This window comes from Callionymus lyra, chromosome 7 (assembly GCF_982586985.1).
Source record: "Callionymus lyra chromosome 7, fCalLyr1.hap1.1, whole genome shotgun sequence".
Classification (NCBI taxonomy): Eukaryota; Metazoa; Chordata; class Actinopteri; order Syngnathiformes; family Callionymidae; genus Callionymus; species Callionymus lyra.
Genome location: NC_141824.1, coordinates 30,925,566 through 30,952,715, shown reverse-complemented (window position 1 = coordinate 30,952,715; position 27,150 = coordinate 30,925,566). Strand labels below are relative to the sequence as shown.

Sequence of the window (27,150 nt, the reverse complement as noted above, 5' to 3'; positions counted from 1 at the left end):
TCAAAACTCCTTCATTCCTGGGTGATGTTGATGCTGAGAGGATATTCATGTATTCAAGTATTTTAGCAGAAGCTACCGCCCTGCTTAACAAGGTTAGCCAAACAAACACACCCTTTCATTCACTAAATCCAAAATAAATTATTATAGTGCATTTTAAAAGCTACAATTCAACATGATACAATTAGTAGCTGTATTCTTGTAAACATTTGCTACCTAATTTCCCAAAGGAGATCTCCAGAAGGATAAATGAAGTCTATCTAACATGGTTTACCATCTGACATTATGTCCTGCATTTAAAAAAAATAACACCCTGATTAATTCCACTTTGAGCTTATCATTAATAGTAAACAATTTCCTAATTGTAATTTTAGTTGTGATCTTTGCACATTCATTTTTACTAGAGAGCAGAGGTCACAGACACTCAGGGACATGCATTTCAGAGGGATCCAGTGCAAGGAGATCCTACCAGTAGAGATCCAGACAGCAGGACAGTTGGTCCTCAGATCCAGGATGAGCCACAAAAGGTATGTTTTTATACAGTGAGATATAAGCAGATTTAGAGGTGAAAGGTGAAAGAAAGACTCTCAAGAATTATCCCAAACAACCATTTACATGCAGTCATTGCTTGGTATTTCAGATGGTGACCCCCCTCGGAAAAAGAAAAAAAGTGCAGCACTGAACCAGGTGTTTGGAGAAACCTTTCAAGTAAGAGCAGCAGCAAGATCTTCAAGAGAGAAGGCCAGTGAGGAAGTCATGAGGTACAGTGAGCGAAAACCTTTGCCCCCGACGGAAAACCCACTACAGTGGTGGAAGGCACAAACGGACCTACCCCTGCTGTCGTCTCTTGCTAGAAAATACCTCTGCATACCAGCTACAAGTGTGGCCTCAGAAAGAGTTTTCTGCACTGAAGGAGACATTGTTTCTGCCCAACGCAGTGTTATCCAACATGATCATGTTGATCAACTCATTTTCCTCAAGAAGAACCTTGACAAGCACAGGCATACATGTACTTTTTCACTGTATGTATGACATGAACAGATTTAGGTTTAGTATTTAGTAAAAACTAAGAGAAAATGATTGAGAAGATAGTGTTTTTTGAGAGATATTCTTTTCAGTTTGCAAGTGGCAATTTTTTTTATGTGAAGCTAATGTACACTAGTGTCAGATTTTATCTGGCAGATGCATGATACATCCCAAAACAGCACTTTAAAACACTGACATTTTGTACTTTGTTGTGTTCTGTTTTCAGAAGATTTAGCACAAGAGATGTCTGGGCACCTATGGTCAGTCATGCATCAGCAATGCCAGAGACGGTTCGGTGTTCCAACACTTGAATTCGTTGAAATAAGTGTACTATGTCCTGATGTACCTCTCTCCATGACAGTCAAAGTCACACCGCTGTGGTTTATGTAAATGGCTTGGGGAAAGTTTGACTCTCAGCCCTTATGAGTGTGACTAGGAGGAGCTCGCTGTGGATTGGCCGCCCCCTGCTCCCCCTCAAAGCACAGCATGTGCCCGGTACCCAAAATATGTTGATGGCAGCCAAAATCTGTCAAAGGGTGACCTGGGCGTCACCTCCCTTGCAATGCAAATAAAAGAAATGCATATTTAAGATTTAGTTCTTTCCATAAATCTCACACATACTTTCAGTTTACAAGGTGGTAGAGGGAGAAAAAAACCCGTCAAACAACGGTGCTTATTACAACAACACTGATGCAAGCTGGAAGAGTTTTTATGATAATTAGAGTTGGGGGAGGAAAATGTATAATACAATACATTGTTATGCTCCATCACAATAAAAAATAGATAACCTGACTGAAAATATTGATATTGATATTAAAGCCCATTTTTAGTTAATTATGGGCTCTACTCTTTATTAATAACTTTAAAACAAAGCACCATGCATCTTGGAGAGGTAGACTTCAACGTTAGAAAAATCTGAGAAAAATCTCTAAACTTAGGAAAATGCTGTCACAACATGATCTGGAGCTTGTAATCCATGCGTTTGTTTCTTCTCGTCTGGACTATTGTAACAGTTTGTTTTCATGTCTTAACAAGAAGGAGCTGTCTCGCCTGCAGTTGATTCAGAACTCTGCAGCGAGAATTCTGACCCGCTCTAGTAGAAGAACTCACATTTCTCCGGTCCTTAAAACTCTTCACTGGCTTCCAGTTTCTTTCAGGATCAACTTTAAAATTCTGGTTCTTACTTTCAGAGCTATTCATGGTCAGGCTCCTCCTTACATCACTGGTCTGATCCAGCCTTACACCCCAGCTCGGGCTCTGAGGTCTGTGGATCAGAATCTACTTATGGTTCCACGCACACGGCTCAGGACCAGAGGAGAGAAATCTTTTCAGGCTGTTGCTCCTAAGCTTTGGAACAATCTTCCTCTCTCTTTGCGCTTGATGGAGTCTACTGACTCCTTTAAGAAACATCTTAAGACGTTTCTATTTGTTCAGGCTTTTCCTTGAATTTCTCGAACTCCTGTGTTGTTCTCGGTGTTGTCTTGATCTTTGAAGTATGTACTGTTTTGAGTATTGTTTTGATTGTTAAAGCGCTTTGTGACCCTGGTCTCGAAAAGCGCTATATAAATATATATTACTTACTTACTTAGAAACAAGAGCAAGTAAATCAGGAAGGTTGGGTATTTGACATGAGTTGGCCTCTAAAAATAATTTTAAGTCGGAAAGAAGCAAAGTAGAATGGTGGTGCACTATTAATTTATGTACACATCTTTCTTGTCTTATCATTATTGTGTATATATTGTCACAGTGAGTTACCCAATAAGTTCCAGTCCTATTACAATGCTTGTCAATGTTGTTTTTTTTTAATCCCCTATTAGTCCCGCGAGGGGAAATTCGGTAGCGCTTTTGACAGCCATTCACACATACTGATGGGAGTAGGCTGCACACTTGCGCCAAGTCTACCATCAGGGTAAAGTGTCTTGCTCAGGACACAACGACGCAAGCTTGTCTGGAGCTGGGCTTGGACCTGCAACCTTTTGGACTGCAGGCAACCACTCTACTAACAATAGTTGTATATAATATAACAATAATAGTAACAAATTAGTAACGTAAGTTAGTAGTAAGTATTTGTTCTTGTGACAACCCTGTCAAACAAGTTGACAGCACTGGATCAGAGACAGTGTTTTTATACGAAGTATGACTTTGAACTGTCTAGGACAGACCTGGGCAAAGTGCGGCCCGGGGGCCAAATGCGGCCTTTGACTGTATTTATGCGGCCCTCGTAATGTCAAAGTATGATCATGTATAAATGGCTCTAATGCATTAACAAATGTATTTTGTATTTATTATTCATTTACATTTTCACATAACACTTCCCTCCTTTTTGTGTGTAATTTTTGGTGTATATATTAATCCCTCAAAACATTTTTTTAACGTTAATTGAAGAAATGTTTTGAAAAAAAATCGTCCATACAAGGATAAAATTGCATCTTATTTAGCTTAATAAATGTCATGGCCAAATGACACAAGTCCTTTTTTTTTTAGGGATTTTTTTTCATCTTTCTTTTTGCTTGACGGCCTCTAACAACATTCACAGAATTTAATGTGGCCCTTGTAGAATTTTAATTGCCCACCCCTGGTCTAGGAAGATAATAACAGTACACTACAAGAGTCTTCATCTCTTTTTGTAAAACAAAATGTGAACGCGGCTGTCTTTGACATTCCATTGCAGTGGCACATTTGTAAAACTAAGGGGGCCATAAACCAATCTGTAAGTAATAACAAAGGTCTCAATGGTGAAAATGGTTCAGAAGCAAATAAGCATTGTTCACATGCCAGGTTCAACAGCAGCATGCAGAGCAGATGTGCTGGTGTTAAATCTTCCGTCTGACCTGTTTGTCTCCATTGTGCAGTGGTGATGATGCGCTTGCAGCAGGAGATGTTCTCACCTCCTGATGGGTGCTCTCGGTGCTGCTGCACTCTTCTTTCAGGTTCTCCTCATCACTTTCCCTTTGTCTTTGCACAGGGTTAAAAGCCACCGAGGATTCTTTGCCATGTTGGATGTTCTCCATAGAAGGCCTCCTCACTAAACCGTCCGACACGACTCCAGGAAAACCAGGCCTTCTGGAACTCTGTGGGTCCACCAATGGGGTCTCATCTTTGTTGTACTCGGCACAGAGGTTGAGGATGGTCTCTAGTCGTTGCCTCTCCTGTTACAAAACATTAACAGTTTCAGCATTTGACCTGAAAAAAGATATTGGGTTCACAATTAAAATGGTTTGTTCACCCAAAATCATTTGTTAGAGTTTGAGTTATAGGGAAAAAAATGTACCTCCATTTTAATGTAGCAACTGGCATATAACAGATTACTCTGAAAATAACCTTAACCCTTACTCAACATGGTTGAAATTTGAATTTTGGGATGACTATTTGTAACCCACTAGAAAAAAAGTGGCTAAATCCTTAATAAAATTAGATTCAAAAAGGTAGTATTATCCGGTAACTTTTAATATTGTACTCTTCCCTTCACATCATAATATCTTACTGTATTCAAACATACTTGAGCAATGAGCTTAATGCAACGAAATGTGCAATTATAATAGATATAATTATTGTCCCACCATTATAATGGAGGATTTAGAAGTTATGAGAAAAAACAACAAAACAAAAATAAGATGGGTTTATATAAAATTTGTAGACTAGTCTTGAACATTCCAATGGTTCAAGTATTTGTATAATAAAACTGTAATGAGGGTGGTAGAGTTTGACAACTTCAATTACAACTGAAAAAAAACACGACAGACTTAGCAGAAACCATCCTCAGAGCCAGATCATTTGTCCAGCTGTCACTATCTAAGGTCAGCCCACCTAGGGTTGAGGCTGTGCAAAGAGGAAACCTTTACATTTTAATTGCAGGCTTCAAAATCCCACGACAGCAGACAGGCGGTTTCAGAGGTCACAGACAGAAAGCGTGAATATGGAGGCACAATGCTTTTATCTTCATTTAATCCACTGACAGATTGAAGTTGCTGCTATCCATTTTAAAACTCTGGTGGTCCAGTACCTCCATGAAAATGAAATCATGGAGCAAACTTTCAAGATGCTGTGGGAGGAACAGGCCTTCAGGCACCGCTTAGTTTGATTCAATGGAAAAATGTCAACTTTCAACATCTGCTGGCAAATTCATCACCCGCCATAAATCCTCCCACTCCTCTTTGCTGGCATATAATTCAAACCCTTCAGCTCTCAAAATTCTGGAGGAGAATTCAGATAAAAGCAACAGTAAGGCCACAACCTACACAGATTCCCAGGATCATGAGCGAATTCCATGATTCAATAATTTAAGAAACAAATCAACTTGACACATCCTATTTAACACACATAGTAAAAGGCTACACAGTACATATCCAAAAAGTAACATGGATGTTATGATGTACAGCATATTCTTTTTTTTGAGGTTCATTTCTCCAAAGGCTTCCTGGATGCAAACACTAATGTTGGACAATTTAATTTGAAGATGTTCTAATGCATTCACCTGAAGAAATAAATCATGATTAAAATGACTAAGTTGAACTTTCCACATTAACGATAAAAGTGACTTACTCTCATGGTGGACTCTTCCAACACAGACATAAATGCAAGTTAACTAAAGCACGGTTCGACAGAAACTGGGCGAGTTATGATGGGGTGTGTCGCTTGTGACATTCAAACAGTGTAGCTGATCATTTGTTTTTGTCAATTATGAGGTCAGTCGACACCTTGAAATGTGTTAACACTGTCATGAGAAAGGATCAATTCATTTATAACCAATGGATTACAATTTAATCTCTTTGCTCTTCTAATCCTCCTGTCCTGTCCTGAGTCGTCAGCATCTGAAGTTTATATGTGGATCCGCTATTAAGAGTCTTTGCTTCCTGTTTTCTCATAGCCGCTTTAATGTTCCTTGTTCTGCTCTCCCCCTCCCTGGAGCCCCGGGCTATTTCCTCGTCTGAGCACCTTTGATCAGATCAGTTACACTCCAAGTGTATTCATGTGTCATGCTGGTAAACAACATTTTATTCTACACCTCAGTTCTCCAAGGAGGAAAGGAGTCACACTGCATCAGTCTGACACTAAACAAATCCACTCAGACTCAGGCTTTTTGGAATCCTAAGTCAGGCTCCCAGTGGAGAACCAAGCTATTATTGAACTAAAATCATACACACATCTCAAATGTTCTTCTCAGTCCACGACTATTCCACTTGAGGTTGCAGCTGAGAACAGGCCATCAGGACCTATCCATAAAATCTATTAATCCATAAAAAAAAGTACGATTAAAAAGTTGGAATCAGCATATGCTACCGAATATAAGACTGTTCATCAAGTATATCTGCTTATTGTAGATTCAACACCAATGTCTAATAGTAAGTAAGTAAGTAATTAAGTAAGTAATGGTTATTTCTAAAGCACCTTTCCAGACCAGGGTCACAAAGCGCTAAACAATCAAAAACACCCAGAATTATCATTTTAACTGATCATTTCTAATTAATTAATTAATTTTCAGTAAAATAAAATAATTAAGCACTTAATAGTCACTTTGGTTAAACCACAAAAACAACATGTTTTCCTTGATGATGTTGCTAAAGGGTTTAAAATGAGGAGAAGCATCCACTTTTAGAGGACGGTTGACTGATTTAACCAGCTGAAACTCTGCTATCAATAGGGACGTCTACCCTGCAGCAGCTCTCACAGTGGAGGCTGGCCTATCCTTATCTTGTCAGACACTTAACAACAGAGGAAGCACAACATCAAACAAAGTGATTAAACACTAGATTGGAGTCATAATTTTTCTCTTTTCTGTTTTTCTAAAGACTGCCGGGTATAATCAGCAGCCCGATGTGCAGCCAGTTGCATCAGATCTCTTTTGTCAAGCAATTTGCTGTAAACACAGAATTGTGCAATTAAATTGCAACAGAGACCCACTTAATAGAGACAATTTGAGTTGACAGTTGCATCTTGGCTATTTTTCTTTCCAGCAGAATATCTATGTGGGAGATGGAAGCTTGTTGCATGTTACCTGCTTTGTAACTGTTAAAAAAAAAAAGAAAAATTTAGCTAATGACATGTTTGACTATATCCTTGAAAAACAAATATAAAGACAATTATGTTGTATGTAACATGTTTAATATGTGACCAATGACAGCAGAGTGTGTGTGGTAATGGTAAAAAAAAAAAAGATTTAATCTCCAGAAAAGTGTTCAGGGGCTTATTGACCTTTTATAATGTAGTATTTCAAATAGAAGAGAGTTTTGTGCAAACAGACACATACTGATGAAGGTGAAGTATGTTTTGGTACTCAATACTATATTGATACAATTGACAATTAAATGAGTCAAAATCATAGTGATGAACCAAATGTGCATATATGTGTCTGGTCTATTTATGAACTGATTTTCTATTTTATTGGGCAAGATTGTGATAAGACTACCAATACAGAGGCTCTATACAGCTTCCACATTGTATACTTGCTGGTACATGTTTAACACACACGTTTGGTTTTAAATGGCGTCACAATGCCCATCATAAGAATTAAATATATCATCTGAAAAATTTACATAAAAACGTTTTATATTTATGATGATTTCCTGATCTCATTGCTTTTCAATTAAAAATATATATTTTAAAATGTTTTTGATAAAAAATTAATGATGAATAAAATACAAATGTTTTGAGAAAGAAAAGGCATTTTCCACTCGGTCGGTTAACAAAACCGGATATCTTGCTCCCTCTGCCGGAGATTTTCCACATTACAAGACAGTTTTATTTATCGTTCCAACTACTAATAGGCAAATATACTCCTTTCTGTTTTAAAAACACAACATCATGATTTTTGTTGGAAAAAACAGACTTTCTGTTTCTTTCTTCAAAGCTTCTCATGCACCACTTGGATCATAGTTGTACACATAAGATATTAAAGCAGTATTGCTCACATTGAGGTTATACAGGGTGCTCTAAACAACAGGATGCAGGTATAATGTATGACAATAATATTATTTAATGATATAAACATTAGTTGATGCAGACAAAGTCATAGTCAGGGAAAATGGCTTAGAATTGAAAATACATGTTTAATTGAATTGAAATAAGAAATAGAGTTAAGTTTTCTAGGGTATTGCATATTACTTGAGAAATACTTCTGTAAAATCCTGTATTACATATATTAAATCCTGGATGACCCAAAACTTTTTAATTTTTTAAAGAAAAGATTAATACAATTTAAATACCTACCTATATATCTATCTAGCGTAGTCTTTTAGAGAGTTAAAGTAGTCCAGCCCAATTCTAACATTTAACAACAAAGAAGTGATTGTACAATACAATGTCATGAATGAAATAGACCTTCCTGAAACTTTATACACTATGACTGTTGATGTTCTTCTGTAAATAAACAACGATGTACTAAAATACCACACCAACAATGAAAAAATATAAAGTTAAGTTAGTCAAAATAGTATTGATTTTAACAAAATGATTCTGCCTGTTGATGTGTGGGTTGTTTTACAAATGATGAACAGAGAGACAACATCCACAGACTTAATAAACTGTAGTTGTGTGACAGAGAAGCACATATTTTAAGTGTTGTGATTTGTTATTACTATAGCATTAACTTTTTTTAATATATGATGGTGATTTTAACCATCATTTCTTTTCTTATTAACTAAAAGTATGTCTTTCTGTGTTTTGACAAATAATGCTTCCGACGTCCGCTTATTAATTGCGGTTGAACCCAGGAATAGACTCATGACTGAAAAAGCGTAAGTAAGGTTCACACAGTTCTCTTTTCCGTTGTCCTGTGACTGAATAGTTGTCTGATTATTTTCAGAGGAATCTCTTATTGTATATTGTCTTTCTTTCTTCTGGCCAACATTCTTAAATTCTTGTGGAAAAAAGAAGAATTACAAAATGAGATTCTCTCGTCTTTACAAATTAAATTGACAGAAATCAAATACTGAAGTAAGAATTGCTGATCAATATTTATCACATATGAAACAGTTTATCTGAGAAAACAGTTTTCCGAAAACTTTAAGTCAGAACAGCAACCAATTTAAAGATGCTTTACTAGGCTGTCTCTACTGCACTATTTGGTCAATAAACACTGTGGTTGCTAGGGGCTCATGTGGGTGCCTGGAGACAAACAGTCACACAGACAGCTAAGCTGCAAACAGCCTTCCAGCCTGGTAACTCCTTTTTCAAACCAAAACTGATCTGCAATTACTTCAGTCACATCCGCAAGTCTATCCGTCCATTAGTCTAGAACAACTGGAGAAAGAAACCTCAAACACCTCAAACCTCTTTATCTACAGTAAAGAAGCTATTAAGCATCTGTTTTACTCACACAAGCGCCAAGAATAATTATAAATCAAGATTGGACCCCACAGCAGAGACAATAATTGTAATGAGTGAATTATTATTTTTGCATTAATAGAATTGTACACTAATACTAATGCTTTGGTCGGAAACATCCAAAATTAGTTTTCTGCACTCTCCTTTAGAAGGAACTCAGTCAATTGGAAGGGACTTAAAGACTCAAATATTGAGAGCAATTGGAGGTTGCATCCTGAATAGGCCTGCAAGATGTATCAAAAAGATCAAATAAGTATGTATCTCGATATTAGCATGTATATCAAAAATTAAAATTACACATTTTATTATTAAGGAACAAAGCCATGATGCTCAATGTCTATCTATGACAACATGGATCCACCTGCGGACATCCAAATGTAGTCCAAAAAAGTTTTTCAAATATGACCAAGCTCCAAAATATACCATAGCATCAACATCTACGTTGGATGCAGAACTCATGTTGGCAGAATCATGGAAAATCCAACTTCCATAATGTATATTGTATATTGCACTCAATTACAATATCTTGCAGCCCTACTTCTGGACGCCTCCCTCTGGTATTGTTCTGGGTTTCATTGAGGACACCTGACAGACCCAGGACATGTTGGAGGGTCTATGTCTCCCACTTGGTCTGGTTTCTGCAGAGAAACTCTCTAAAGGGCACATGATAATGCTATGCTCGAAAAATACATTTGCTTTTCCAAAAAAACAAAACCTTTCAAGCTCTTATCAGAGAGAACCTATATTCATTGATCGAGTTAAGCATGCCATCACTTACCAATTTCTCCATTTCCTGTTCTCGTAGCCTCTCCTCCCTCTGCCTTCGATGATATTCCAACAGCTCGTCTTCATTGTCACTAATCTCTGAGATGCTGTTCTTTCGCTCCCTCATTCCAGGATGAGGTCTACCCCATGACATCTTCCTGTGGCTCTTGGGACTGGCCACTGGAGAAGAGCCAGGCAGAGAGCCAAGACTGTAGGCAGGAGATAAGGCATTTCCAAGGGTAGGCTTCCGTACAACCGCTCCAGTGAGGAAACCTTCTCTGCTCATAGATGTTGGTGAGGGACTGCGAGCGCGGATCCCTCTGTTGCTCATAGATTCTTCTTTAGACCCAGACGTGTGTCGTAGTCTGGGACTATCAGGGACAACTTTATTGAACCCTAAATGGCCATCAGGTGTCCTCGAGAATGGAACTGTCCCTGGGAGTATCCCTGGGAGTACTGGAACCCCTCTGCGTGCTATAGAAGGACTAAGAGGGGGAAGTTCTTTTATACTACTTGCTCCATTGCCACCGCTGAGTTCCATGTTTCTCCTAGCCATGCGAGGGCTCTCAGGAGTTTGCAAAGAGTGAGTGTTCTGCTGAAAAATAGACCCCTGGATGATATGGACAACGGGATCCAAAGGAGCCTGGTAGGATCTTGATTGTTGAGAAAGTTGCTTGGATGTGCTTGAGGTGAAGGACCTATCAGATAAACTCGTTTTCTCCCGAAAAGGGCTGGCAGGCCTCTCCTGGAGCACCGTGGTACCCTTTGTTCGTGGAGATGAGGGCAATACAGAAAGACTTGTATGGAATTTTGGAGAAAGCCCAGGACTACTTGGCACTAGGCTTCTGCCACTGAGAGATTCATGTGAAGATAATATATCTGGCCCCATTTCTCTACGACCTTGTCTTGGGCTTGGAGATGCTTCCCCCACAACTTTTCTTTGCAGCTTAGGACTTTCATTGACCTTCAGTCCGAAGCCAGTGCTGCTTAAGTTAGGTATCAAAGATCTTGGCTGTGGTACAGGAGACTGAGAGCTGAAGCTGTAGCTGGATGACCGTACAGGCACTGGTGGTAGAGCAGCGCTCTGGTCCTGAGGTCCTCCACTAGGAGATGGGCTGGTTAAGCTTCCACTGCTGGCTGCTGATGGAGAAGAGAGTGGGGAGAAGGGAGGGGATGTATTCTCATAGCTCGACCCAACAGACATTGCTCCAGGACTGGTGGGAGGAGAGAGAAAGTATCGGCCTCCGCCATTGATTAATGGTGACAGTGGGGAGTTTGCCATGGGCTGAATATTTGGTGGCTTTTGGACCTCGGAGGATGATTGCTGAGGTTCGTCCATAACTAAGGAGTCCATGATGTCCTGCAAGTCCTTCTCAATAGAGCTGACAATTGCACTGTGCTCAGACTGACCCGTGGGTGTGAGACCGGTTTGATTCCCATTGACCAAGCTTCCTTTATCTGAAAAAGAGGCCGGAAACAATAAATGGTAAGTTTGACAATCTTGTGAAAAAAAACTTTGTAACAAGATTTTCAGTATTTAAAAAATGCAAACTAACTTAAACACAGAGTTGACTGTATCTCAGCTAGCTGTAACACAAAGGGCATTTTATCTCAATAATTTGTATCAAAAACAGGCATACTAAAAATGAGAACAAAGGTTAGCCAGGGTAACCAACTATAATTTATGCATCACTGTTTTAGAGTGTTTAATAATTTACCTAACAAATGTATCTTCATCTTTCTCTTCATACGAGTCCGCAATACATTCTTTTTTTCTCAAGTGTCTGTTTGCTAAAAATGCAGAAGCATAATTGCATTGTATCTACAAAGGTCACAATGAGCTATTGCAGTTAGGGCAAGATCTTACTAAAACACATGATACACCTTTATCGCAAAACAGAACTCAATAACTGAATTGAGAAATTTAAACAAATAAAAGCTGCACATTGAGATGATGACTTCAGGGGGGAATAGCATGAAGATCATAGGAGGGTTTTTTGTGATTATTTGATTTCATTTGTTGTTTTTAACCCTGGAAATGCCTTGTATTCCAGTTTGCCACTATAGATTATCATAAATCAATACCATATGTTCAATAAATATTAACTGTTAATTTTCTGTCCATATCTATGAATATGACATTAATCCTGCTATGAACTATTTATCTATTATTTTTTAAATGTATTGCTGTAAAATAAGTAAGTAAGTAATAGTTATTTGTAAAGCGCCTTTCTAGACCTGGCTCACAAAGCGCTTGAACAATCAAAAGCAATTCAAAAATGTTTAAATACCTGCAGATTTAAAAACTCTACAATGTGTTGTTTGGTGTGGAATGCAATTACAATAGGAGTCTTCTTCTCCTGTGGGGTGTTGTTCAAAGCTTGGTGAAGACTTGACCCACATACATGTGCATATGAGGTCCCTTGCCAGGGAAAAAGAAGGCGGTGGCTAAACTTTGTTGCAGAGTCTAAAACTCAAACATGCAACAACATGAGATTTATTTTCCAAGTGTAGTTATTATCGGGAAAAAAAATCTAACAGAGTAATTTATTTGTTAATAGTCTTACTTGTTGTGAATATATGAATATATTAATTGTTGTGAAGTGATAAATGGAATCTATCTGCCATTGACAGCACAGTTCATATTAAGTGCTGAAGCTTGGCACAGACAAGGACAGATAATAGATTACAGAGACACACACACAGATTAATACAATTAACATTTGGCATTCAAGAGTAAACCCAGGCCCGGTAATCTAATCCTACTCTACTCTCTAATGTCAGCACCGTCCAGACGACAACACACAGCCACGTGGTAGATCAGCAGCAATGGTCTGGGGGGTACAAGGGAGGATTTTATAAATAGAAATCTGTTTATTAGAATTTTGAGTCTGTTTAAATGGAAACGTATGGATCAGTCTGTGGACGGACAGATACAGCCATCATTTCTGAAAAAGATCTTGAATTACAAGTGCATATCCTTCTAACCACATGTAAGATCTAGCCGTTGTCCGTGAAATACACAATGTTACACCTCAATATTTGTATTGTTATTTACTAAAATAATGTTCATCTCACATCTATAGAAGTTGAGTTAGACAGATCATGCTATTGCAGTCTTCACCCACTCCAATGTCAAGTCATGCTTCACCAGGAGCCAGTGGGGGTGGGGGATCTGGTAGGAGGATGGCATCCATCACGATGAACGTGTGGAGACCATCAGTATGACGACTGCAATCCCGTGTGATATTAAAACATAAATCGGTGTATTTTTGATCCAATCTCATGAGATTCCTCGCAATTCAATGTGTTGCTGCTTGATAACTGTACACACACACACACACACACTGTTTGACCGCTCATTTAACACCATTTACACGCAAATTATCCATCTGCCTTCGTTCATGCATTCCCCGAATAAAAAGTGCTTCTCTAAAGCGCACACAGACGTGACTTGCTATCCTTTACGTAGAGTATATTTCTGGTAAAACGAGATTATAACGTAACACGGTCGCCTCCTGGAGGGGGTTTCGTGTATGTCTGCACTCTCTTCTGTAAGCTTGTGGATGAAGCAGTGGTTTACTCACATGACTGAGCTTCTGTCTGTCAGACCAACTGCAGGGAGCTTCACATGCATTTGCCACCGGTATCAGGCCGACGGAGACCGATCTCCGCCGTTTTCTCTGGACGCATCCAGTGGGACATCGAGGCTCACCCGCGACGTGCAGCGGCAGACCAGCCAGGGAGGCATCCCGCTGCAGCCAGTCATTTCAGACCAAAAGTTAATCCAGACCGGAAGTTATTCCCGAACTCTGATGTTCTGAAAACTATACCGCGCATGAGCATAGGCTCTTACAGTTGTGACGCTAAATAACTCAAGTTGACACACGTCTTTAATATCTCTCGAAGTATAAGATAAGCTTATGAACGCGCAATCATGTAAATTCATTTTAAAAACATTTGTATCCTTGTTTCGTTCCATTTATTTTATGTTTTTCAAATTATTTATATCCTGCAGCAAAGTGAAGGGTTACCATAAACAAGTACGTATCGTATTACCCTTAATGTTTGAAGACAAACGTTGTTGTGTGTTGTCAGGGCAGCGGCGCTTATTACCAACTCATGTTACAAGATGACTGCAAGCACACTTCCGGCTAAGCTCTTCAAAATAAGATTTGAAGTTGTTGTTTTTTTTCAATTATACCAAAGTATCACATCGACCCATGATTCATAATTTCAACAACACAAGTATCTAATGATCAAAATGTGTTTTAAATCTATGGGAATCCTCCTCTATGAACTGTTCTCTTGTTCTCTGTTCTCTTCCTGAATGATTCAGCACCAGCTTCTTCCCTCTGGCCATCAGACTGCTAAATGAAATATAACTTGGAGCAATGCATTATTTAAAACATTATTTATTTATTTATTTATTCTATTTATACTGTATTACACTATTTCTTACGTATTCATAATTATACGTTTATATACAATATTTAAAACATTATTTATTCTGTTTATATTATATTTTTAAATTATAAATATTTATATTTATATTTTTTTTATACATTCACCCTATGCTGTGTTTTTTAATGGTTGCCAAGCAACGGAATTTAATTGCCGGTGTTCTTCTGTGCAAAGACAATAAAAGAAAGTCTAAAGCAGGGTGCTCATTGCTTCCGGTGAGCCTTTGATCGGCTCCTTGAACGTAAGCTCCTGCAAAAATTGCCCAAAACAGTCGTTTTAACAACTACTTGTCCGGATATTATGCTCATATCACTAAAGATATGTCTCAAGCATCTCGAATCTATGATCGTGATGCTCTTTTCAACATCAGAGAGTCGATGGAGGATTATAACCGCGACCGTTATCAACGTCCGGTGAACGTGTTTCCGGCTCTGCTTCTCATCGACTCGGACTCTGTGGAATATCGTTTGATCTCTCGGGTACCTCCACAATGGCATTTAAAAATGCCATTTTGGAGCCTCTGCTCAAAAAGCCAGGCTTAGAGCCAACTGACCTCAGTAATTTCAGGCCTATTTCTAAGCTCCCTTTCTTGTCCAAGATCTTGGAGAAGGTGGTGTCTGAGCAGCTGTCTTTGTTCCTGGATCAGAGCGACATCCATGAGAAGTTTCAGTCTGGCTTCCGTAAACATCACTCTACGGAGACAGCTTTATTGAAAGTGTCCAGTGACATCATGATGTCGGCTGACTCTGGTAAATTCACTGTTCTGGTTCTTTTGGATCTGTCCTCAGCCTTTGACACAGTTGATCACCAGATCCTGCTGAGAAGACTGAGGGATGAAGTGGGACTGTCTGGGTCTGTGTTAGAATGGTTCTCATCTTACCTTTCTGGGCGCAGTTTTAGTGTATCTGCCAATCAAATGAGGTCTGAATCGGCAGATCTGTTGTGTGGAGTCCCTCAAGGTTCTGTTCTGGGTCCTTTATTGTTTTTACTGTACTTGATTCCCCTTGGTAAAATCATTCAGAGATTTCCTGATGTTTCTTATCACATTTTTGCTGATGACATCCAGCTCTACTGCTCTTTTGATCCAACTGAGCCCCAAAGGCTGAACAGCTTAGTCAATTGTTTGCTAGAAATCAAACAATGGCTGAGTGAAAACACTCTACAGCTAAATGTGGACAAAACTGAAACACTGGTGATTGCTCCTGATGATGCAGAAAACTGACCAGAAACTGTTTCCTTCAACTGAGAAAAATCTCTAAACTTAGGAAAATGTTGTCGGAACATGATCTGGAGCTTGTAATCCATGAGTTTGTTTCTACTATTGTAACAGTTTGTTTTCATGTCTTAACAAGAAGGAGCTGTCTCGCCTGCAGTTGATTCAGAACTCTGCAGCGAGAATTCTAACCCGCTCAAGTAGAAGAACTCACATTTCTCCGATCCTTAAAACTCTTCACTGGCTTCCAGTTTCTTTCAGGATCAACTTTAAAATTCTGGTTCTTACTTTCAGAGCTATTCATGGTCAGGCTCCTCCTTACATCACTGATCTGATCCAGCCTTACACCCCAGCTCGGGCTCTCAGGTCTGTGGATCAGAATTAGTTTGGTTCCACGCACACGACTCAGTACCGGAGGAGAGAAATCTTTTCAGGCTGTTGCTCCTAAGCTTTGGAACAATCTTCCTCTCTCTTTGCGCTTGATGGAGTCTACTGACTCCTTTAAGAAACATCTTAAGACGTTTCTATTTGTTCAGGCTTTTCCTTGATTTTCTGGAACTCCTGTGTTGTTCTCAGTATTATCTTGATTTTTAAAGTGTATATACTTTTTTGAGTATTGTTTTGATTGTTTAAGCGCTTTGTGACCCCGGTCTGGAAAAGCGCTATATAAATAAATATTACTTACTTACTTTTTCGGTTTGCGAGCTACTTTTATAATGATCAAGTTCAAAAGATCTACCTTCATCAAATTTGCTTAACATAAGTAAGTACATTCTTTACTCAGATGACTTGCACTGAATGAAGTGAATGGACTGATAATCAGTCATGATGGAAGGATGTGTGGATTTAATCATCTTCATATAAATACTTACTTACATAAATAACTAGAGTCAGTCAGTAAGGAGCATATTTCCTCATAATAAGATACTTTTGCTCTGAGAGTAACTTCCAAAAATGTCCATGAGACCTGGTCTTAAGGTCAGTGTCAGCCTGTGTTAAATCTCATCCTCCACTGCAGACAAGTTCAGGACTCATATGCACTAAGAATTGCATTGATTTCCTACTGAACCCGAATGGTGCACAAAAAATATTCATGTGTAAGAATCTGTGCTTGAATTCAAGCCCTTTTCCTTTGTTCAAAATCAACAAAGTATTCAGACGGGTTCATCCCTTTCCATGCCCCCATTTCAATATGTCCATCATGTTTAAATGAAGCACAAGACTTAAATTCCTCTTTTCTGTGATCATGAAAAAACTAAAACAAATGTTAAGATGAATTTAAACTAACAGTTAATATTTGTTAATTTTAAACATGTCTGACATGAATCACACTATTGTAAATGAGTTCAGATGTGCTCCGGTGTAAATGTTTATATTTTACATACACGGTTATTAACAAGAATACTGCATTTACAGAGGCGACCAGTGGATTATTTAAATTTTAAAACATCTTCAGATGAAGTTTAACGAGAATAAAACTGTTAACCAGTAACTTCACATCATCATCGCTTTGTCTGATCGTCTCTGACGTCATTAGAATTTGTGGCTCACCTGCACCTGTTTAACGTGTTTGAGTTTGAACGTATTCTTATTATATTCATGAGATAAAGGTAATTTACAAATAGTCATCATGTGATGGTGTATTAATACAAGTGTGTTTTAAGGATGTATCCTCGATCACGTGATCACTTGAGGAAAACCGGCATTTGTTGCGCTTTCATTGGAACCTGCGTGACGTCATGTTTCTGTGACTCTCTAGAGAAGACCTGAAGCGATCAAACGCGCATTATTTTTGTTCGATATATTATTTAAAAAAAAACAAGCTTATAATTGTATATCGTTTTTCTGAATTGCGTAAAATGACTGACGGGAAGTCTGCACGTCTCTTTTTATTCTCGATTCATATGAACTTTGCAGTGCATTCAGTGGAAGAGGCGGGTGCTCTGATTGGCTGCTGTGCATGTCAATCAAATTGTCAACCAATCGGCGCAATAACCATTTGATTGACATGCACAGCAGCCAATCTGTGCTCCCTTCACTATTTTCTTATGTCATATTTTATTAAATAAGAAAATCATCTACTCGCAACAGCGGTCGATCGCGATCGATGTATTGCCCACCCCTGGTCTAAAGTTTACAATCTAAAGAATTTAATGAATTTCATAAACGTTTCAATTTTCAGCACTGATGTATAGATAGATATATAAACTTTATTAATCCTCTGGATCAATGTATTAAGGAATGACATGAATGCATGAAATGTATTTTTGTTAATGCTGGGGTTTTCTTCTTTTTAATACTCCAATACTTTTTAAGACTTTGTTCTTTTTATTGCGCTTCAATCTATCGTCTGTGTCTGCTGTGAACTGGAATACCAATTTCCTGAAGGAGATCTCCAGAGGGATTAAAAAGTTTATCTATCTATCTATCTAATTATTTCCATTTTTGAAAGGTTGCTGTTTTTTAATAACTTGATTAAATCATTTGAATATTAGAGCTCAAATGTTGTTTTTTTATTGGATTTAAAAATTTAAATATTTTCCAAATGAATAATTTATTGTTTTCATCGAGTTTATATATTTTTTATTCTAATAGTGGAAAAATATCTAAATTTTAACATAAAATGTCAGTTTAATGATGCCAACAGACCATACCAGAAGGGTCAAGAGCTACTTGATGATCAAACATGTAGCCAATCATGCTGCTTACAGACAACCAAGTAGAAGCAATTAAGTTATTGTCCGGACAATGTGTCAACTTGACTCAAAAGGCTAACATTGCATCTCACGTTCAATTTTTGGATGCCAATGTCAAAGGATTACATCAGGAATGCTGCGGTGTCCTGATCAAAATGTCTAAACGCACAAATCCAATAAGATTTCTAGAATCTTAGGGCCAGGCAGGCCTCACTCTGCTTGTGTAGAGTTTTCCTTACAAAGAGATGTGGTAGGAGCAGATCTGGGGTGGAAGCAGAAACAGAAGTGGTGAGCAGCTCCTGCGCCACTGTTGCTAGGACGATGATATATTTGTTATTTGTTACATGTACACCGATCACTAAGCACATTTTCTAATGTAAATAATGAAACAGAAAGAACCCATAAAACCAACAGTATTGACTCCTGTTGCTAAATGTGAACTGAACACACAAAAACAAAGGCTCTGAGTGGGTGGACAAAAGGGGCGTGACTGCCACCACATTGTGGGCTGATGGTAGACTGCAGACGTGTAGAACTGCAGTGTATAATTAGGAACTGAAAAAGACACTGTAACTTCAGCTGAGGGATTTTCTACATGCTTGTGGCATTAACCCGCCTGCTGTCCGGACAGAGCGCCACACTGTCTACCTAAATCGACCTATGCAGATACACTGTAATTTCTTATTCATTTATTGTCATTATTCAATCATTCATTCTATTAAAGGCGAGAGAAAATTTTCATTGTAAACCGATGAATACACACTAACCCACTGCTCTTAACAGGTTAAAAAACACAAAGTAAAAGAGTAAAAACCATTTACTATTATAAGTTCTTCAAAAGGGCTGTCTGAATTTACTCTATTTGGAATTTGGTCAATCCCATGAACATCAACTGGTTCACAGTTTTATGCATATGAACTGAAATTAGTGTTATTTAGGGATATTTACTAAACTCAAATGACCAGAAATGCTAGAGTTCCCATAAATAGAAAGGGCTCGATAGTCTTTATAATATTTTAATGAAAACAGACAGCAGATGAAATTAATTAAATAATAAAATTTACACATTTGCTTTCTTCTACTAGAACTTGTGCACAATAAATACAGAGGCAACTTCCAAAGGAAAAAGATAACACTGAATATCTCTGTATTCAAAACAACGGAAGGCTTCCATTACTACATCAGGAAGTCCACGCCAGTCCGGCCCACTATGAGCCAAACTTATCCCACAGGGACAGAGGCAGGAGAGGGAAGTTACAAGATGCCCCAACAGATGTCTGTTCACAAAGATACAAGATGTATACCACTGTGAGTCACACAATGGCTTGGAAGGAGATGCTTATAAAAGATACAGAATGTACCAGCAGGACCCCGGCCAGGCCGCAGGAATCTGAGCTCGCACAGATCTCAGACTGGTTAAAGATTTCCAAACTGTTTAACATACACTGTGATGACTGTATGTTTAAGAAATGTAGAAGCCCCTTCTGCTACACAAACAAATATTTAGATTTTTAGATAAACATTGTTTAACAGCAAGGCATTCAAGTATATTCTCTATTTCAATCCAAAACAAACAAAGAAAATTCAGCCTAAAAAGTAGATAGTTGAGTAGGCTCAAACCATTTTGGCCCCTGATTAATGCCATTCTCTTTCATACCATATTGTAAAATTATTGTTGTATGTATTGAATGTATACAAAGTTAAAAAAAATATATAAATATAAACGTGAATTAAAGTAATTTTTTTTATAGATTTCTATTTTTATTTTAAACTGTTACATCATCATGTTTACATGATCATTTGATTCAATTTATAACAACACAACTTTGTGCAGTTTACAGTGTTTACAAACTGTAGGCTAGTTTCATTTATGGAGGTAATTTGTTCTGAAAATTGTCTTAGTATTATTTCTACCTTTGAACTATATTTTGAACATAAGCTACAGTTTTATTGACTTTCTCTTTGACCCCACACTATTTTACCTCACAAGATCTGTCCCTAAAAAAAGTTTAAGCAACCCCATATTTATAACTGTTTTCTGCTCTATTCAGATTGGTTTATTCTGTAACTGTAAGTAAGTAAGTAATAGTTATTTGTAAAGCCTTTCTAGACCAGGGTCACAAAGTGTTTGAACAATCAAAATTAACTGCAGGCGAGACAGCAGTTGAAGGAAAGAGTTTTTTCAGTGTTGTACATTTATTATCTTATTTTCAATAATTGTTGCAATTATTTTCCAAAATATTGAGATTAAATATGGGATTATTTTTCCAATGTCTTTCCATCTTTCCCTAATGCATTTAAATAATTCACTTTACAGTAAAATGTATTTATTTGTCATTGTGAGATAAAGTAAACAAGGAATTCTTAAGATAAAGGCAAATTAAGCATACATTTAAATAGTAAGTAAGTAATTTGTATTTATATAGCGATTTTCCAGACCAGGGTCACCAAGCGCTTAAACAATCAAAACAATACTCAATAAAGTATATACTTTAAAGGTCAAGATAATACTGAGAACAACAAAGCGGTGCCAGAAAATCAAGGAAAAGCCTGAACAAATAAAAAGGTCTTAAGATGTTTCTTGAAGGAGTCAGTAGACTCCATCAAGCGCAAAGAGAGAGGAAGATCGTTCCAAAGCTTAGGAGCAACAGCCTGGAAGGATTTCTCTCCTCTGGTCCTAAACAATGTGCGAGGAACCATCAGTAGATTCTGATCCACAGACCTCAGAGCCCGAACTGGGGTGTAAGGCTGGATCAGATCAGTGATGTAAGGAGGAGCCTGACCATGAATAGCTCTGAAAGTAAGAACCAGAATTTTAAAGTTGATCGTGAAAGAAAATGGCAGCCAATGCAGAGATTGATGTAGCCAGGAACATTATTCATGCATTGACTGGATGCAAGTGTGACATTAATCTATCTTTAAATAAGCATCATTTTTAATGTCATTTTTTGTTATATGTAGGTTTGTTGCCTATGCGAGTTATTCTACTTGAGCGGGTCAGAGTTCTGAATCAACTGCAGGCGGTTCATTTAGTTACAATAATTACAGTTGTAAACAAACATAATATATAACTTGATTCCTTGAAAATATTCACTGCAATTACTTTAAAACTCCTACAAAAACAGTACAAACACTGGTCTTCCAGCACATTCTTGCACAGTTGCTCTTGTTACTCTGTCATATATAAGTGAATCTTCTGTTATAAAAAAAATATTATACATTCATTTTTATTTCCTCTTCGGTATTTACACTGCAGCTGGCCTTGTAACCCACGTGACACCTGGAGAAGCCTTCGAAAGTCCCGCTTTGCTCCGCTGTCACTGCCTCAGTGACGTCATCAACGCTGTATATTGGCCTGTTGAATGCTTGCTCCCTTGCAAATAAATCCTTTTCTCTAAATGATCTCTTCATAAGAGAAAGTTGGATTTATTTTATTAAAACGGTCAAAACAGGAGTCCGTTCCGTTTGCTCCAACACGCCGTCACTTCCGGTTCTTATACTTCGCTTTGTGGAGAGAAATGGTCAATGCAGAGTGTAACGGGTCGTTTATTCACCGCTTCAAGTCAAACAAAATACAAGCTTTACAGTCGATCGGACGCACTTTCTTCTGGCAACTCTAGAGTTCAATAGCCCCGGTAGAAATGGTCTCGAGCTGTAGAAAAATCGCGATATTTAAGGCAAATTTCCTGGCCCGGGGCAAATGCTTCTTTCAACTTGCCTGTGTCTCAATCACCCGCAGAGCAAACTTCCTAACTTGCCCTCTTGCAATCTATCATTCAAATGTACTCGGGTGGGGGCCGTTACACTCTGCATTGACCATTTCTCTCCACAAAGCGAAGTATAAGAACCGGAAGTGACGGCGTGTTGGAGCAAACGGAACGGACTCCTGTTTTGACCGTTTTAATAAAATAAATCCAACTTTCTCTTATGAAGAGATCATTTAGAGAAAAGGATTTATTTGCAAGGGAGCAAGCATTCAACAGGCCAATATACAGCGTTGATGACGTCACTGAGGCAGTGACAGCGGAGCAAAGCGGGACTTTCGAAGGCTTCTCCAGGTGTCACGTGGGTTACAAGGCCAGCTCCAGTGTAAATACCGAAGAGGAAATAAAAACATCTGACCACCACTCCAGCAGCTGTTTAGGCCCCAGGAACTTCTTTCAGGTCCAGGCAAACAGTACCATTGATGCGCTGTCACACACATCCCAAGGAAGAATGCAGCGCAGACATCAAGCATGTCAGATGACCTCGGAGTCCAGACAAGCTGCTGCTTGTCTTCTCTTAACCTGTACACCGGAACAGAAGTCTCTCTTCCTTGAATTCTTGCGGAACTCGCCGGTATCCGGCAGAGCAGCACATACTCTGGGGATTCAGGCCGATGACAAACAAAGGAGGAAATGCTCAATAACTGTCCCGTGTGTACAACTTTTTTAAAACACAGGAGAGTGGGAGAGAAGCTCTCCATCACTCAACAGCACATCCCATCATCAAATCTATTCTTTAGAATAGTTAGGAATCACCTTAAGAGGCTTTGGTGGTTCTAATATATTTTATATTGCCTTGTGCTAGTTGACCGTTTTTGACTACAACACAAACATACCCCCAATGACCCCAAAAAACAAACAAAGACATAATTGCAGTCTTTAAATGAAGCAGTTATATGTACTTAAAAAGTGGATGACTAAATGCAACCATTGGCTTTCCCTGCTTCTGTTTTACTGCTGCGTAAGCATTCACCTGTTCCTCCCTCATTAAGGCCCCCTGCATCAATCTGGTCCATTCAGACTTCATGCTTTACATTCAAATCACAGAGGGAATATGTCACCTGAACACAGTCGGAAATCCCCAATGGACCCTCCTGCTGCTGAATGAGGCGTCATACTTTTCATCTTGATGGCTTCTTCTGGATGGTTAAAGCGGAAAAAGGCAGACTGTCCAAAACACAGCATACAGCCTGAAAGACAAGCAGCTTGATTTAGAGATTATAACATTACAAAGACTGTTTCAAAGTAACTAGTGATAAGGTTGTGCTTCCCAAACCATTAGTATCCCCATTATATTAAGAACGCTGGACAAGTTTTTAGTAAATTGCTTCACAGATTATTAAAAGGAAAGAGTACTTTTTTTTAAATAGGCATCATAATGAGAAAAAAACATCTGTCACCTACATTTGTTAACCTTGTATCACTCATTATTCCATTTCTGTACCAGAGATGCTTCTTCTGAAAATGAAATTTCCTATTTGAAGTATTAATAAAACTGTCTTTGTCTTAGCTTCTAGTGTTGACTATCAATAACCAGTTGTAAGAATATGTTTGTCATGTACTAAGTAAGTAAGTAAGTAAGAGTTATTTGTAAAGCGCCTTACTAGACCAGGGTCACAATGAACAATCAAAACCAAAACACATTTAAAAATACCTACACATTTAAAAACTCAAAAAGGCCTAGACAAAAGGCAAATACAGGAGTCCCAGAAAATTAATGTCAAAATGTTATGTATAGCTTCTTGAAGAGAGAGACAATAACACATGGTTGGTGTAGAGGGTGTGAGTAAGTTGGTAAGTAATTAGTATTTATAGAGCGCTTTTCAAGACCAGGCTCACAATGCGCTTAAACAATCAAAAAATACCCAATAAAGTAAATACTTAAAAGGTCAAGACAACACAGAGACAAACACAAGAGTCTCAGAACATCAAGGAAAAGCCTGCACAAATAAAAATGTCTTGAGATGTTTCTTGAAGGAGTCAGTAGACTCCATCAAACACAGAGAGAGAGGAAGATCGTTCCAAAGCTTAGGAGCAACAGCCTGGAAGGATTTCTCTCCTCTGGTCTGGAAGCGTATGCACGGAATCATCAGTACATTTTGATCCACAGACCTAAGAGCCCGAGCTGGGGTGTAAGGCTGGATCAGATCACTGATGTAAGGAGCTATTGGCTACAGGTTTGTCAAGTGTTTGGAACATGGAAACTCAAAATCTTTCCCTCAGTGTATTCCGTCAGTGAAAGCTCCATGCTCAGTTCTACACTGTGGTCAGGAAGTTAAGCTGTGGTGTGCTGAGCCACGTCAGCTCAGCTGCTGTACCCTCACACTCTCTTCCTCAGCAGTCTTCTTCTCTTTTTCCTTCAGATCCTGCCAGCACCTCTCAGTCCTTGCTCTGGCTGAGTCAGTACTTTTTCAGTCTCTTTTATTATACACTGGTATGCAAACATTTGGGCACCCCTTAGGAAAATCACTGCATCAGTTTGTCACTTGCTGAGCTTTTGAAGCAGAAACTTAATTTTAACCTATGGATATATACCTTATGAAAACAGAAACATTTCAGTAGTGAAATCATTTTTATTGGTCCAACAGAAACATTGTATGTGCATATAAGAAAAAATAGGCATGTGCATAAATGTGGGCAACCCAAATAAATAATTACATTAATATTTCTTAGAGCCTCCTTTTGCTGCAAGTTTTTTGCCATGCATACCTCCTCCTCCTCTGACCAAATCACTCTATCTTAGTCTCATCCGACAACAATATATTTTTCCAAATTGCTTCTGGCTTGATCAGATGTACTTTTGCAGACCTCATGCATCTCTTCTTGTGACGAACAACCAAGAAAGGCTTTTTGCGCATCACCCATCCAATGAGCTCTTCCTGGTGCAAAGTACACTGGATTGTGGAACGATGAACAACTACACCATCAGTAGCCAGATGTTCTTGTAGTTCTCTGGAGGTGTTCTGTGGCTTGGCTGTGACAATTATTAACTATCCTTCACCTGTGCCTTTCCTTTACAAGTACTGTTCTTGTTACCTTCTATTTCTGCACTTAATTTTTGACTGTGGAGATGGACATTTTTTTTATATTTCTTGTACCCTTCTCCTTATTCATGATAATGAATTATCTAAGATTTTAAGGTCAGTGGAGAGTTGGTTAGATGCTCCCATGTTTCCACTGTCTAAAAAAGATCCTATGACAAGCACGGCTAGCAATTACCTCTGTTAAACAGCCTTTTCCACGATTGGTTCCTTCTGTCTTTGTAATTGAAGGTCTCACAAGCTAATCAAAACAATTTCCATGTCAGCTATAAATGGACTTGAAATGAATGTGATTAAAAGCGTGTCCAAACTTTTGCACATAACATTTTTTACATTTAATTTTATCATAATAAAACGATGTAATGCTACTCTAATAATTTTGGTCCGAAAAACACTCAAATGTCTTCATCTTTGTATAATATGAAATCTTCTCTTATTAACATTATCATGAAATCTTGCCCAAACTTTTGTATACCACTGTACAATAGCACAGGTATATACTCAAGTCTGGGTCATAACAGTTTAATCATGACATCATGGTATAATAACAAGGAACGGGTCTGTCATGTGTGATGATAACGCCAGATATTGCACTGAAGATAAGTAGTTTCATATCAGTAGTTTTTTATGCCGTTGCTATGAGTGTAAACAAATAAGACTGCACAGGAGCACTGAGGATAGCGAGTGTGTTTACCACTAGAACCAGCTGTATTCTTTAAACATCTACAAATCAGCTTAAAATAAAGACTTATTTAATTTTTTTCTTTTTTGAAGTGCTTAATATGGACGAAGAAAACGACAAAGACCGCTGAGCTCCAGTCGCTTAATTAAAATGACATGCATTTTTGCCTATAACTCTGAAACTAAATGAATTACCATTACTAATATTCCTAACCCTTATTGTGGGTGAACTATCACTTTAAAGTCAATCACTTAAAATGCTGATGGAACTGATGCACTTCTATAAATTATCACTCATCCATCCTGCCATCCTAGCGGCATGACCCATCAGCAGATAATGATGGAATAACCATTTTGAGAACAAACGCCACACTGAAGAGCAGACAATAGCCCAGTTACGAATTGATCATCTTGTAAGGATGTGTTTGTCAGGTCCTGCGGCCATGAATCATGTTCAAAGGGCAGGTATTGAACCATTAACCAGAGAAAATGGATCACACAAGCAGTGACGCAATATGGCACTGACACGTTACTGTGATTGTCCACCACAAATACAGATTTCAAACATGCATACCCAATCCAAATAGACTTCTTGGTTAGCGTAAGGGTAAGGAGTAGACAATCTTACAGTTAATAGTAAATTAATATGGAGCACGAAGCATAAAAAGGAAGACACTTGTTTATACTTATTTTGCACTATTTAACAAGCTTCATTTAAAAAATTATATAATTATAATAATCATTTTTAAATATTTATTTTAAATCAAAATCCTCTCAAATGTGCAGTGAAATAACCATAAATCTTCATTTTAACAACATGCAACACATCGAATTTAGATAAATATTTAAAATTTACATTGATTGGTCCTAAACATTCCAATAGCATTCTACATCAGCAACAGCTTCCGGAAAGAGCAACTGATTCAACTCAAAGTGACTGAAACCTTTTTTTTCAGTTTTGTTAATTATTTGACAACACAGAGTTTCCACGTGACAGTGCAACTTTATAATGGAAGGTTGCAGAACCAAGTGCTAAGTAAGTAGGTAATAGTTATTTGTAAAGTGCCTTACACATTACCAAAAGCAGTACACATTTAAAAATACCTACAATTTTTTTTAAATATCAAAAAGGCCAAGAAAACATAAGACAAACACAGGAGTCCCAGAAAATTAGGGAAATC

At 38.1% G+C, this 27,150-nt stretch overlaps 1 protein-coding gene across 8 annotated transcripts in view; it reads right to left on the bottom strand.

Moving 5' to 3' along the window:
- The window catches only part of phldb1b (pleckstrin homology-like domain, family B, member 1b), an 84,944-nt gene that overhangs the window by 28,947 nt on the left and 28,847 nt on the right, over positions 1–27,150 (bottom strand). For 5 of the 8 annotated variants that reach the window (XM_087795051.1, XM_087795055.1, XM_087795054.1 and 2 more), the window contains 3 exons: positions 23,309–23,437; positions 10,124–11,568; positions 3,855–4,172 (listed from right to left, as the gene is read on the bottom strand). In XM_087795051.1, coding sequence (XP_087651177.1) covers positions 3,855–4,172; positions 10,124–11,568; positions 23,309–23,437 — 1,892 coding nt within the window. Of the gene's footprint in view, positions 1–3,854; positions 4,173–10,123; positions 11,569–13,697; positions 13,840–23,308; positions 23,438–27,150 lie in introns of those variants that run through there. The other 3 variants (XM_087795052.1, XM_087795059.1, XM_087795058.1) reach the window with 2 other exon arrangements.